This window comes from Cotesia typhae, unplaced genomic scaffold, assembly GCF_013202065.1.
Source record: "Cotesia typhae breed Kobodo isofemale line unplaced genomic scaffold, CoteBio_Ctyphae contig_36, whole genome shotgun sequence".
NCBI classification, from domain to species: domain Eukaryota; kingdom Metazoa; phylum Arthropoda; class Insecta; order Hymenoptera; family Braconidae; genus Cotesia; species Cotesia typhae.
In genome coordinates, this window is record NW_027423744.1 from 1513797 (window position 1) to 1527795 (window position 13999).

The following is a 13999-nucleotide window of genomic DNA, read 5'->3' on the forward strand; positions in this document are numbered from 1 at the left end:
ATTTTAAAAAACCACAAATGCAAATTTTTAAAAATAATTTTTTGGAGCAATTTATTTGTTAAAAAAAATTAAAAAATTGTCAAGTAACAGCTAACTTTAATGTCATGGGTTTTTATGGTTAAATTCGGTATCGTTGGAAAAGTCTTGACTTGGAGTTGTACGTTTTTAAGGTTTTATATCATTCTCACCGAAAGTCAATTTATGATAAGTATTTAGGCTAAATTCGAAAATACTCTATTTCTAGATACATATTTAAGAAATATATATATTATATATATTATATATATGTATATATGAAAAATATATCAAAATTTCATGAGGATACTCAAATGAAAGCTCTTGATGAGTGTAACATTGGGATGAGCTTATATCTTAAAAAAAGTCAGTAGTTAAAAAAGTACAATGCAATTTAAAAAAAGTAATTATTTAATAAAGCAAAATTTTATTTATTTACAGTTCACAAGATTGCTAGTTGTAATAGAAATTGTTAAGGTAATAATCAGATACTATATAAATGTAATAAAACCAATAAGTGAAAAAAATTCTGTACATTTATTCAAGTCAATTATTTTAACTACAAAAATAATTACACTATTTTATATATCTAGGTTCATTTTTTTTTCTTTTTATAAAACAGAGGAAACATTATTAATACTAATTTGCTCATTTGTAGCACATTACATAATTGTACCTATTATTAGACATAAATTACCATGTGATAATAAAATTAAAAAGTGATTACTTTAAATATCCGTGTATTAATAAGTGAATAATATTTTCTCTTAACGTTTCTTTTTACACAATGAAGAAAATATTATCAATGATTTATCACAAAAATTTTTGAATTTAGGAAGAAAAAAAAATATTTCCCGTCTATCATTATTCTATATTCACCGAAATACGAGGAATATTTTTTCTTTACGCAAATTAAATTTACACTGGCGTTTTTTAATTCCATTATGGCATTTTTGTGGTATATGTTTTTTTCTGTACACGATAAATATTTCAATGAATAAACATTATCATAATAATTATTTATAAAATTTTAGTAAATACACACACCTACGCACACTGTTTTAATTCAAAATAATCGTAGCAATTAATATTTAAATAAAATAAAAATAATGTTTATTCATTAGTATTAACTGTTTATACATTGACCCGTTTATTTTTTTAAAAATATTTAAAATCGAGCCACCTTATATAGTATACCCTTCATTAAATTAATAATTATTGTGCTTGTATACTTCTTTCAAACTTTATATTGAAAATCGTCAATTTTATTAATACTTAATGTAAAATTATTGAAGTACTCCGTCAATTGCTTGAATAACTCCATTCGTTGCTGGAATATTAGACGTCACAACTTGAGCTTCATTTACACGGACTCGTCCTAAAAAATATAATATAATTAAAACCCATAAAAAAAAGCCATAGGTTTCTGAAGCTACATTAATTTTATATCCGAACTACTTATTTCTTCATCAGTTTTTTTTTTTTTTTTTTTTTTTTTTTTTTTATCATAGGTCAAGCATAAATTATTTATGAAAGCATCTTCGAAATCGTTGAATATTTATCGATAATAAGAAAAAAAACTTTCTCTTAAATTATCTGGAAGTTAAAAAACTTACTACGTCCAATGATTTTAATAAATAATTCGCTTATTTTTATTTGTAATGAAAATTACTTCTTTTAATCATTTGGTACAAAAAAAATAGTTTCAAACTTTTAAAAATTGATGTAATAATTTTTTTTTTTTTTTTTTTTTTCAAAAATAATTAATTATGTAAAATGAGGACTAATTTGTTCGACATTGAAAAATAGGAAGAAAAGTGGAAGATAATAATAATACTTTTAATAATAAAGTTTAAACGAAGAGAAAGCTAGAAGAATGATAGGAAAATAATTACCTCCATTCTTCTGGATTCGGAGCGTGAATTGTGGACGAAGCGTGTCTTTCTGATGATAATACCTCATGCCAGCTGAGTAAAGAGTAGTAGGCATGATATGTTTTGACGCTATTGTTTTAGCAGCTTCCGGTCCATCAGTTTCACTCCAAACTGGTTGCCCAGTTTGTGCTGCTGTTGCCGCAAATGCCGCATCAGTTGGAGCAAAAATTGTATAAGTTTTTGTTCCTAAAATTTTAAATATAAATTATTAATATTTTTAAATGAAATGATTTAATAAGACATAAAACTTTAAATAAAATATACCTGTAAGAATTTCTTCAAGACCGGCTGCTTGGAGGATTCTCAAGAAAATTCCAAATCTTTGTTCCCGATCTGCAGCCAGTGTCTGCATTAAATCACCAACAGGAAGCGGGAACATAACTCGATCGACTGCGTGGGCAATTCCTTGAGGTATTTCAATATCACGTTTGTTTGGAGCTATTCTAGCGCCATTTATTGTTGTTACCTGTTTAAAAAATATATTACACAATAAATACATTGTTTCATTATTTTTTATTCAAAGTTAATTACCTTAACATCATTCCATTCGTGATCATGCATGTCGTAAACATTAACTCGTAATTGAGTTCCTGCTAAACTGACACCGGTCATTTCTTCTTGTAAAGATTCTGTTCTAAAATCACCTGGGATAACGTGATGTAGGAGAAGCTGGAAAAATAATAAGTTTAAGTATTAAAAATAATTAAAAATTGGTCAATACTTAGTTTGAAATTATTGTCCTGAATTCCTGTGAATAATTTTTAGTTATTTATATTTTCTGGACGTGAGCAAGATTTTAAGATTAAAAATAATTTTTGAAATCCAAAAGTGTAGACATATTTTTTACCCTCAAACAATTTTTGATAAATACACACAGAAAAAGAAATTATAAGAAAAACTATGATTGAGGAGTTGAGTTTCAAAAGGGTATCTTTTCATTTTTGATTAATTGAGACAAAAAACTGTTTATCTTTAATTATAAATATTTTTATTGAACTTTTTTAATTTAGCTATAAAGTGCTACGGGTTATGAAGCTACAATTCGATTTTCATTTAGAAATATTTATAATTCTCGAAGTACTTAATATTTAAAAAATCAAAAAACTGTTCTTTTAAAATATGAAAAGGTACCTTTTTGAAAATCAGCTCTTCAATTGTAACATTGTCATCCAGAACTAGACTTGAATATCTTCACTTTCATTGTTTTACATTTCAAAATTTACGATGTAACATCGTAAAAATGCGGATAAAGGTAATCAATACATGAATTTTTACGATTTAACATCGTAAATTTTGAAATTTAAAATTATGAAAGTGAAGATATTGAAGTCTATTCCTGCATGACGATAAGACAATTATAATTTTTTATTTGTGAAAAAATAATAAACTTGGTCTAAAAAAAATTATTTTTTACCATAACCAGTTCCTATATTTCAAAGATTTATTATCTTGAAAAATTTTAAGAATTTTTCTACTCAAATCAAGAAGATGAAATTCTTCAAAATTATTTACTTGATTCAAGTTATTTTTTTTATTTTTTATTATTATTAATAATTTCATTTTCTTCTAAAGAATTTTTTTTTATACAAATTAATTCGCAAAATAATTTCTTGAATCAAAAAAAAAAAAAAATATCTTGCATCAAGAATAATATTTTAAAGAAAATCTTTTTCGAAAAAAATTTTTAATGAAGCTTCGCATCATAAATGGTGCAATAATTAACATTAATAATTATTAATCATTAACGATAATAATAACTAACTACACTTACCCCACTTAAAAGTCGAGGGTTCTCTTTGAATTTCTGTTCGGCTTTTTCAGGTCCACCCAACTGGACTAAAAGCGCACGGAAAGCTTTGTCCGTTGGAATGAAAATTGTGTAAGGACCTGAAACAGTAACAAGTTGATTAATTTTTCAATGTAATTATTATCAATTCAATAATCATTTAAACCTTAAAATTGTATTACTTAAAAAAGTCTATTACGCACAACGGCAAGGCTTTTAATTATAGGAAACCACAACTTAATAATTAAAAATTCTAATCAATAGATTAGTTCATAGAAATCAACTCATACAATATTATAATTTATTTTTATTATAAAATAATAACAAACTGATGTAATGTGAGAAAATCGGACGACTTTTCGTAAATGAAATTGCGTAAAGAAGAACCCCGTGAGAACTTAAATAGTTTAACGAAAATAGGCTTGATATCATAAAAAACTTAAGAACAACAAATGATTTCACTTTTAAAACCATACTAAGCGATTTGCAATGCATAATAATGAATTTTGCTTCATAAGCATTTAATTGATCAATTTGCCATTATTTATATGGTATCTCGTTCAATATTTACGAATATTATAGTTCACATAATATAATATTACATGCATTAAAGTAGCACGTCGATTTTTCTTAATATGTTACAAGAGAAAATTTTATTCGGCTAACGACTTTTGTGTAATTTTAACTTTATTGCTGTTATAAATCTATAATCACAAATCACTTTTAACTTTCGCTAAAAAAAAAATATCGAGCGTTCTTATAAAAAAATTTATTAGCTTCGATTCAATTTTTGATTACTGGAAATTCTCTTTTAATTTGTTTCTTAGTTTCTTTGTACGTTTCTCATCTGACAAGTCCCGATTTATCAATATAGAGCAAGATTTTCCTTAATATAATTATTCTGATTACGATACACGATTCGTTATTTTTATATCAAAAAAATGGCTTGGTTAGATTTTTCAAAAGATTTAATGTATTTTACATTACAAAAAGACAAATTATTTTGAACAATTTAAAAATATTTTTATCAAATCTCCAGTTTTTAGTAGATTTTATAGAAATCTAACTATTGCATTGGTCCTCATATCAGAATTTTCCAAAAATTTTTGTATATTCTTACTCAGCTCGTTAATCTGAGTCAGAAAATGTATATGGTTCAAAAGTTTATATATGTATGTATATATATACGATATAACCGGCCTTATCTCGATTCCAACTCTCTCAATTTTTAACAGATTTTCTTTAAACTTAGCGTCCATATTCTACAGATAATTACCAAGGTTAAGTTCGAGGATGAGCTGAATGATCTATAACCGATCTGGTTATTTTAGAAATACAAGCTAATTCAAAATTTGAAAAAATTTTGAAAAATTCAACCTTCTTTGGCTTTACTTGCAACAACTTTTGAATGCAATAACTTTTCATATTTTTCTAAGTTGCATCTTGAAGCTAATTTAATAATCTTCAATTTCCATGATAATTTATTTCCCTCAATCAAGTAGATCACGAATAAGAACAGATTAAAAATTTCAAAAATCGCGAAAAAATTCAATTTTTTTTGGTTTTTCTTGCAATAATTTTTGAATGCAATAACTTCGTTTTTTTATGTTATATTTCTTCAATTGCTAGACATTTAGTAATACATTATGAAATCTATTTCCATTTCGACTGCCGAATGGCCTTTTTTTACATTTAGTTTTAATTGCACAAAATTTTACACCTCAAATTTTAAGAAATATTTAATCATTCTCAGAAATTAAAAAAAAATTCATTCGAGTGCCAAAATTTAAGATTTCATCAAATTATGATTTTTGTTGCCGTATAAAATGTTAACAAGCTATTTTCAACGTAAAATCTTAAAAAAAAAAAAAAAAAAAAACAACATTTCTTCTTGAAATGCAAAAAGTAAAATTGAAAATAATTACAAAGTAAATTTTTTTATATTTTTCTAAAAAAATGTATTAACTATCAATTTCGTAGACTTTGAAATCTAATTTCCAAGAACTTATAAATTTGTCGACTTTATCAAATTATTGAAACTTCTAAATAACAAAAAATCAATATTTACCAGTATCATTGAGTACTTTATCTAATCCTGATTGCCGAAGATATTTAGCCATTGCAAACAAGCCTTCTCTCTTCAAAAGATTCGCAATCGTTTCTCCGCTATTAAATTGATTGATGGTATTATCAAAGTTGATCGTATTTCTTCCTTGATGAAAATCGTCAATAATCAAATTCTCTGACGCAACACTATTAATCGAACCAATGGTACTAGTAACTGGCCTAGGTGTCGCAGTAGTAGAGGGATTCCCTAGATTCGTTGAGAAATGAACATAAGACGAGGAGTGGGGTAAAAACGTTGAAGAAGGCGTTGTTATGATTTCGTTAACTGGCGCCATGGTAGGAATGAAATGATTTTTCTGTGCAATAACTATCGGTGATGATCCAATCCTATAATTTGCCGCAGTTGTAAGTCTTTGACTCGACGGAATGAAACTCGAGATTGAGTTATAAATATTAGCAGATGGTGTTGAAGCGGATGTTACGTAGTTATCAGTTGAAATTACAGAGTTTGAGGTTACTGCCGCGTAAGGTGAATAATCTCTTGTTAGCTCACTGTAATAACGGACATCCATCAATTAGTTGTTATAGAAAGTTTTTAAAAATACATTTATTAGCTTTAATACTTACTTATTATGATATTTTGTTACATTTGGTATTTCTGCATCTGTATACTTAACAGTCGTTGTCCTAATATTAATGATAGGCCTGATAGTCGTGGGTCTAATTGTTGTTGGCTTAACAGTAGTTGGTTCAGCAGTTGTTGATGGCTTGTAGGTCGTTGGTTCTACAGTAGTTGTAGTTGTAGAAGGTGTAGTTGTAGTTGTAGTAGTCGTAGTTGTAGTAGTTGGCTTAGTTACTGTCGTAATGGGTGTTTTATCATCTAAAATAGGACTTTTGGAGCTTGGAGGTAATTTCAATTCGCCATTTTTTATCTTCTCTACAATTGTTTGTACATCAGAACTATTGTCCTTCCCGTTGTTTCCCTTCACACCTTGTACTTTGTAACTACCGTCAGATTGTTCCTCAAGAACCACAAAAGTCACCTTCTTTTCAGAATTCTGAATTGGTACTTTGCCAACTTCTTCCAATTTGCCATCATCTTTGTGCTTGAGCACTTCAAAGTCCGCGCCAGGAGGTAACACTCCCTTGGCTAGTTCTTCCAGAATAGTGCTTGCAGATTTACCAGTTGTGGGAGCACTCGTAGTCGAGGCAGTTTTGGTATCCAAAGCTTGGGTTACTGTTTGAAACTGACTGGAACCTTCATTAGGAATAATTGAAGACAACCCGTTCGGCGCTTGAATAACTTGGAGTTTCTTCCCATTCGGCAGAACCAAGTCACGGGTTGTAACATTTTTCTCAATTTCAGCCTCAGAATTTTCCGCAAGCGCAAGTTTCAATTGCTTCAGCAACAAATCCTTTTCTAAACTCTTTGTTTTCAACGTTGCCCTCTGGGTTGCCGGTTTCTCCGTTTGATAAATAATTTTGATTTGCGGTTTGTTTTTACCACCACCTAAAAACTGGGGATTTTGAGCTTGGATCAGGGACAAAAGTTCTCTGGGAATATCTTGAGTGAATTGATCTTCTTGAATACGCTCTTGTCGTGGCCGATGAGTCGTAACTTCTGGTCTTGGTGTAACTGGCTTAGCCGTTGTGGTGAATTTTTTCTGATGATTTGCAATTGCTTTTAGGAATATTTCTGATTCTGCTGGAGTGATTCTGCGGGAGGAGGGTGAAGCCAACAGTGCAGGAGATTGTGTAATAGGCTGCTGAGTTGTGGTCGTAGTAGTTGTTGTAGGCTTGGGTGTAGTTGAGGTCAAAGCTCTTAATTGCTGAAGTCTCAATAATTCTTGCTGCCGTCTCAGTTCCTGCTGTTCCAAAATCAACTGCTCTCTTTGTTTTCTCAAGAGTTCTAGTTCCCGTTGCTTTTCGTAGTAGCTTTGAAGCTGCAAAGTAGCTGTTGGGTCATTGAAAAAATTCAATTCGTCTGGTGAATTACGAAAGTTGATTAATGGTAAGTCGCTGGTTTGAAAGGCGCTGAACGGATTCAGTCCTGTTGGAGCAAAGTTCTGTCGCGGAAACTGGTACTGCGACTGTGCAGTTTGGAAAAATGGACGGTCTGACTGTTGAGGCTGTGGCTGTGGCTGTTGCTGTTGTTGCGGCTGCTGGAATTGCTGTTTCAGTGGATCCACTCGATATTTGGCTAGGGTAAACAAAGTATTGACTAAAAATCCGAAAATAAAATGAAGAAATGTAGTTTACGGAAATCAAACTTACCGAAATTGAAACGACGTTGATGCTGTTGAACATCATTTAAAATTTGCTGCTGCTGCGTTGTTGACAAGCGTGGTCGTGGGTCAATTGGCGGTTGGAACTGCTAACAGAAAGTAGAAATCATTATTACTTCCACTGATAAAATGATACCTCGTAATAATCCAATAAATTTTCGTTATGGTAAAGTATCTTTATGGTAAAAACTAATGTAAATGGTTTAGTTTTATTCTGAGAAACTGCAATTTCATTAACGCAAGAGGAAACTGACCTACAGGTCGTCTATATTCATTATTCCCGTACGTTAATTTGTGCCACGGGTTGCTGTGGTGAGTTTCTCTCTACTCCGCATATAATAACGCCAAGTAGAGCTCCAACACTCGTAGAATCTCTTTACTTGAATTAGGACCAAGATGATGGCGTATACAACAGTCAACATCTTAAGAGACTTTTAAATAATGTGAGTTATAACTGCGAGAAAGCAACTAACATTTTCATCACGATTAAAATAGTAGCATATAATTTAACTAGATTTGTTATCAGATTTTATCATCTTATATCACTTATTACTAATTATTAAAGTACTGAATTATGAATTATAAATTTACGCTAAATCAACAAAAAAAAGTAATTTCTTTCCAAAGATTTAAAGTTATTAAAAAGTTATCGTACGTTGTATGTTGATGAAAAACCATATTGTTAAAAAAAAATAATTTTGATTCAAGAATACCGCAATTTTGCACACCAATAAAAAAATTAACTTGATCCAAGAGAAGAAATCTTGAAGTAACAATACCATTTTAAAGAAATTTATTCTTTTGAGTCAAGAAGATAAATTCTTGAGCTAAGAAATTATTTTTTATTTGTGTAATATTTGTGTATAAAACCGATTGTTGCGCTTCAAAAATTTCTGGCTTTGAATTTTATCATTTTGGCTCAAGAGACCAATATCTAATTTTAATTGATTCAAGAGTATATCATTTTCATTCGATAGATCAAATTTTTTATCCATGGATCTTGCAAAAACAATTCTCTTTAACTAAAAATAATTTCATTGTTTTTACTTGAAGAACTAGTTTCTTTATTATAACAATACAAAAAAAAATTGAATTTTCACTTCAAAACACAAGAAAACGCATTTAAGATTTTTTTTATGGGATAGTAGCAGAAATTCAAGATTTTTTAGTTTTAAAGGTATTTTTTAAACAAGCCGCACGGTAAAAAAAAAAAAAGAAGGAAAAATTACATTATATAATGTAACGTGGTGCTTCATAAAAAAAAACTAGAAAAATGACAGTTTCAGATTGTAATTATTACATATTTTGTAAGAATTAGATTGTAAAATGTAAATAAAAAGTACATTGAAAACTCTGAAAATTAACATTCAAAGTTTGAATTTATGAAAATGTTATTTCGAAATGCAATTTTTCTAGTTTTTTATACACAGAAAAAAAATTAACTTGAATCAAGTAAATAATTTTGAAGGATTTTATGTTCTTGATTTGAGTAAAAAAATTCGTAAACTGAGAAATTATTTTTGGCTTAAGCAAATTTCAATCAATTCAAGAATTTTTCGTCTTGACCCAAGACAATGAAACTCTTCAAAATTATTTTCTTGGTTTAAGAATTTTTCTCTTAATTCAAGTTAATTTTTTTTTCTGTGTATGAAGCGAAGCTTATTACTGTTTATAATGTAATTTTTACATTTTTCTTTTTTGCGTGGGGTAATATTTTGAAGAAGCATTACAGTGTAATTCAATCATCAAAATATATATATGTGTATCTCATTAAAAAGCAATAAAATTCTTCCGAACTACTTTTTGCTCATTCTCGAGTTTTAATTCATTATTTTTCCATTCAATTTCTTGAATAAAAAAAAACAATACTTCTTAAAACAAGAGTGAAATGAAAAAAAAAAATACATTTATATTTTTTTCCCAAGTTTATGTATTGTATTATAACTTTCACTTATCCCTTAAAATAATGACCTTCATACGATAAAAGATTACATTTACCGTACGTAAGTTATGATTAACATCGCCATGACCTCCATGATCATAAGTAATACCCAAGACTAAAATTAAAATTCAATTTTCCTGAGGGTATGATAGTTTTAATGCAATATTATTATGATTATTGGATGAAAATAATAAATATAGATGAGTTATAATAGTAAATTTGCGTGCAATATGAAAACTGATGTGAGTAAGAAGTTAACTCGCTTAGAAAGTTTCATCAACAATCTTTATGTATAAGCATCTATTAAATGTATGTATAAATGTATAATATAGGTGTATCAATACTTAGAGAAACGCGTTCTTTGAGTAACTTCTGGTGGTAAGGAAACAATGCAGCGTGGATGTGAATTCACACGAACATCAGACAACTTTGAAATTTTTCGTTGTTTATACAACTAACATTATATTAGCGGAGAGAAAATATAATCTCAGCTAAAAATCTTCCATATGTATACCTTTATACTCTTTCTCTGCAGTAAACTCTTTAAATCTGATGTAATTTCCTTTGTTTGAAATATTATTATAAAATTAATTTTAATTCAATGTAAGCTAAAACTTTTAAGAGCTTAAACATAATAATTTTATGTGACAATTTCGAGATATTTAGAATAATTCATTATGTTTGTTAAATTAATTAATTTAATATTTTATTTTAATTGAGTTATTGTTAAATAGATGAATTATATTTTTGTGAAGCAAAAATTAAAAATTACGAGAGCGTTTTGTAGGACGAGATATTTTGGCGAAAGTAAACTGGAAAGTTGGCAGGTGTAAAAGATAATGTGCGTTTTAATTTTGTTCGAGACAAGACCCAAGAATAAGAATAAACGGAATGAAGAATTTAAAGTTAAGAAAGAAATTTTTAAAAAGAATAATTGATTTGTTTCTAAATGCAATTGGCTTTTCAAAATTCAATGTGATTTATTTAGAAGAAACGTGAATAAACATCAAAGTGACACAATTTTTTTTTCTTTTCAGTGAAAGTTATTGAAAAAATGGATCACTGACTCTATTTTCGTCAGTTTCAAACTTGGAAATTTAATCAACTTGCGAACTTTTTTTCTATTAGTTCTTTCGACAGGTGAAGTTTAGAAACTATTTTAAGATAGATTTTTAAGGATAATTATTTCGTCATCTAATATTTTTTGACAGTCGAAAGTTATTCTATTATAAAACATGACGTACACTTTCGTTTCATATGAGCGGATCATAAAAATCTAAAAGTCCGTAAAAGATAACATATAATGTAGGAATAAAAATTTGGTGTTTCTCGTTGTTTTGCTCCGCGAATTTGAAAAATATTTTTTAGCTAAATGAACACCTTATTATTTAATCAGTTTCAATTTTCTCTGCATCAATTTTTTCGCTGAGATATCCAAGACTTCATAAATAAAAATTCTTCTTTCATAACAACCGATAAATGTTCATAAAATTAAAAATGTATTTTTTTTTTTAGCAAAATTAGATTATTTATTACATAAAAATCGATCCGAAAAAAATTTTCAAAATTATGCGAAAAAAGAAACACGTTTTTTGAAATTATTTGATGACGATATCGCTTGAACGTATCAACTGATTTTAATGCGGTTTGTAACAATTGACGTTGTTATACTGAGTTTGGGAGCTGATTATGCTATAAGAGTGATTGGTATAACAGTTTAATTGCATCAAAAAAAAATTTTTTTTTTTTTTTTGAAATTTTTAGACGTCTTCTAACTTCACTATAGTAATTTGAGCTACTTTAAAAAATTTTATTTCTATATGAAGGTAATGACTAATGCTTTCAAATTGTTTTTACATTTATTCTATTATTTATCAACTACACAAAAATGAAAATTAAAAATAATTTTAACTACGCGGCATTTTGTCAAATATTTTTTTTTTCATTTTAGTTCCTGTGATAACTATACTTATATTAATTAAAAATCCGTCATTTTTTTTTATTTCAGATCAGATAGAGAGATCAATCACCACCAACCATTCAGGTCCATTTTTTTGGAGAGGGGAACTTCAGCGCCATTTTTCTAATTTAAAAATAAATTTTTTTGTCTTCATTTTCATTTTTGTGCAGTTAATAAGTAATAGAATAAGTGTAAAAAAATTGAAAGCATTAGTCATTACCTTCATATAGAAATAAAATTTTTAAAATAGCTTAAATTTTAGGCTGCTACACAGAAAAATAATTTACTTGAATCAAGTAAATAATTTTGAAGAATTCCATCTTTTGGTTTGAGTTAAAAAATTCTTACACTAAGAAATTTCACTTGGTTTAAGTACATTTTATTTGATTGAAGAATTTTTTGTCTTGATTCAAGACAAAGAGCTTCTTCAAAATTATTTTCTTCGTTCAAGAATTTTACTTTTGATTTAAATTAATTTTTTTTCAGTGTAGACCACTGGGTCCCCTTAAGATTTCTCATAATCAATCTGGTCTAATTCGTTCAAAATTTTAGAAAATCTAAGTTTGAGGAAACCCTTAGGAATTCCGCAAATGATGTTTCAAGCGGTCAAACCATTCAAAAGTTACCAGAGACTTACACCTACCCACCGATTTTCATCGCAAGAAGTTAAAAATTTTTTATATTTTTTACAAGATACAAAATTGAAATAAAAAATATTTACATCATTTTGTGTAACTTAATTGAAGTTGAATTTACCCTTAAATTTATCATTTTTACCGATTTCGAAAAAATAAGAAAAAGTTTATTTCTCCTTTTTGTAATACTTATAGAATACATCCATAAAATTTTATAGAAAAAAAAAAAAAAAAAAAGCTTAGTCTTCTTCATTAGCTAAATTTTCAAAATTTAAATTTCTTTCTAAAAAAATTTTGTTCTTTACCGCTCTTTATAAAACTATAATTAATAAGTTCAATATTCCAACTTATTGAAATAAAAATAAAAGTGATCGAAATAGGGAAACCAATTTAAAATTGAATACAAAAATAAAGACGAGCAGTAAAGAAAAAGTAATGATCGGTCATAAAACTGTTGAGTTACTTTCATAATGTAATAATTTAGATATTACCAGAAACTATTGATCTCCTCTCTCCTTTCATTTTGCAGCCTACAAACTGAGGAAGCTACTGCGTTCATTGCTCGACCATTCACTGACCCGAACGTTCATCTGATTTCAAGGAAATTAAGTGCTCGTCTACATATTACATAACTATCACGAAAAGATATTTAAATAAAAATAAAATATGGTGAATACAGAAAATTAAATTGAAAAGTATTTTAATCCCAGAAGATTTTATTGCAACATTATTAACTTGCAAACTATTTCATTGAGCAATGCCCTGAATTCGTAAAAATTAATTACTCTTACACACAATTTTATTTATTTTTTTTTTTTCTTATTAAAATATATGATGCTGGAGTGCACTTTTTATGATTGCGCTCTGATTACATCGGCATTAAACTAGTAATTTATTGAAATGCCTGGAGGAGAATCACTTTTCTCAAGAATCTTACTACACGATATAGTACTTTTTTTTTCTTTATGTATTTTCATCAGTGAAAGGGATGACCGGTTGCATCGGACTTCCCTTTCTTTTCTGGTCGATCTTCGATCCTTTTACATACTTTAGTTTACTTACAGCCAGTAGCTCTAAATGGAAATAGACTAGAGAGGATACACACCGCACTTAGATGAGTTTATTTTTTATTAACATCAACATTGAGATAATTATCTTGAGCGTGATGTCTCTTAAGTCCAGATAAGAGTAAAACCGTTGAGACATCTTCTAACCAGTAAAGAGACTTTCTCATTTTTTCACTACGGAATAATAATTACTCGATCAAAATCCAGCTATTATAGTTTTATTTATTCCAAGTTACTACTTCCCTGAAATCTTTTAAAATGGTAGTTTATTATTGAGCAAAAAAATTAAAACAATAAATTTGACGCTT

At 28.2% G+C, this 13999-nt stretch overlaps 1 protein-coding gene across 1 annotated transcript; it reads right to left on the reverse strand.

Annotated features, from left to right (window-relative positions):
* Positions 1-637: 637 nt before the first annotated feature.
* LOC141526811 (uncharacterized) lies at positions 638-8509 on the reverse strand. The gene is given in 9 exon segments (XM_074241919.1): positions 638-1393; positions 1911-2135; positions 2214-2415; positions 2481-2618; positions 3721-3836; positions 5804-6354; positions 6430-8029; positions 8032-8176; positions 8468-8509. Coding segments are annotated over 9 exon segments (3111 nt in total). The 3' UTR covers positions 638-1301.
* Positions 8510-13999: the final 5490 nt, after the last annotated feature.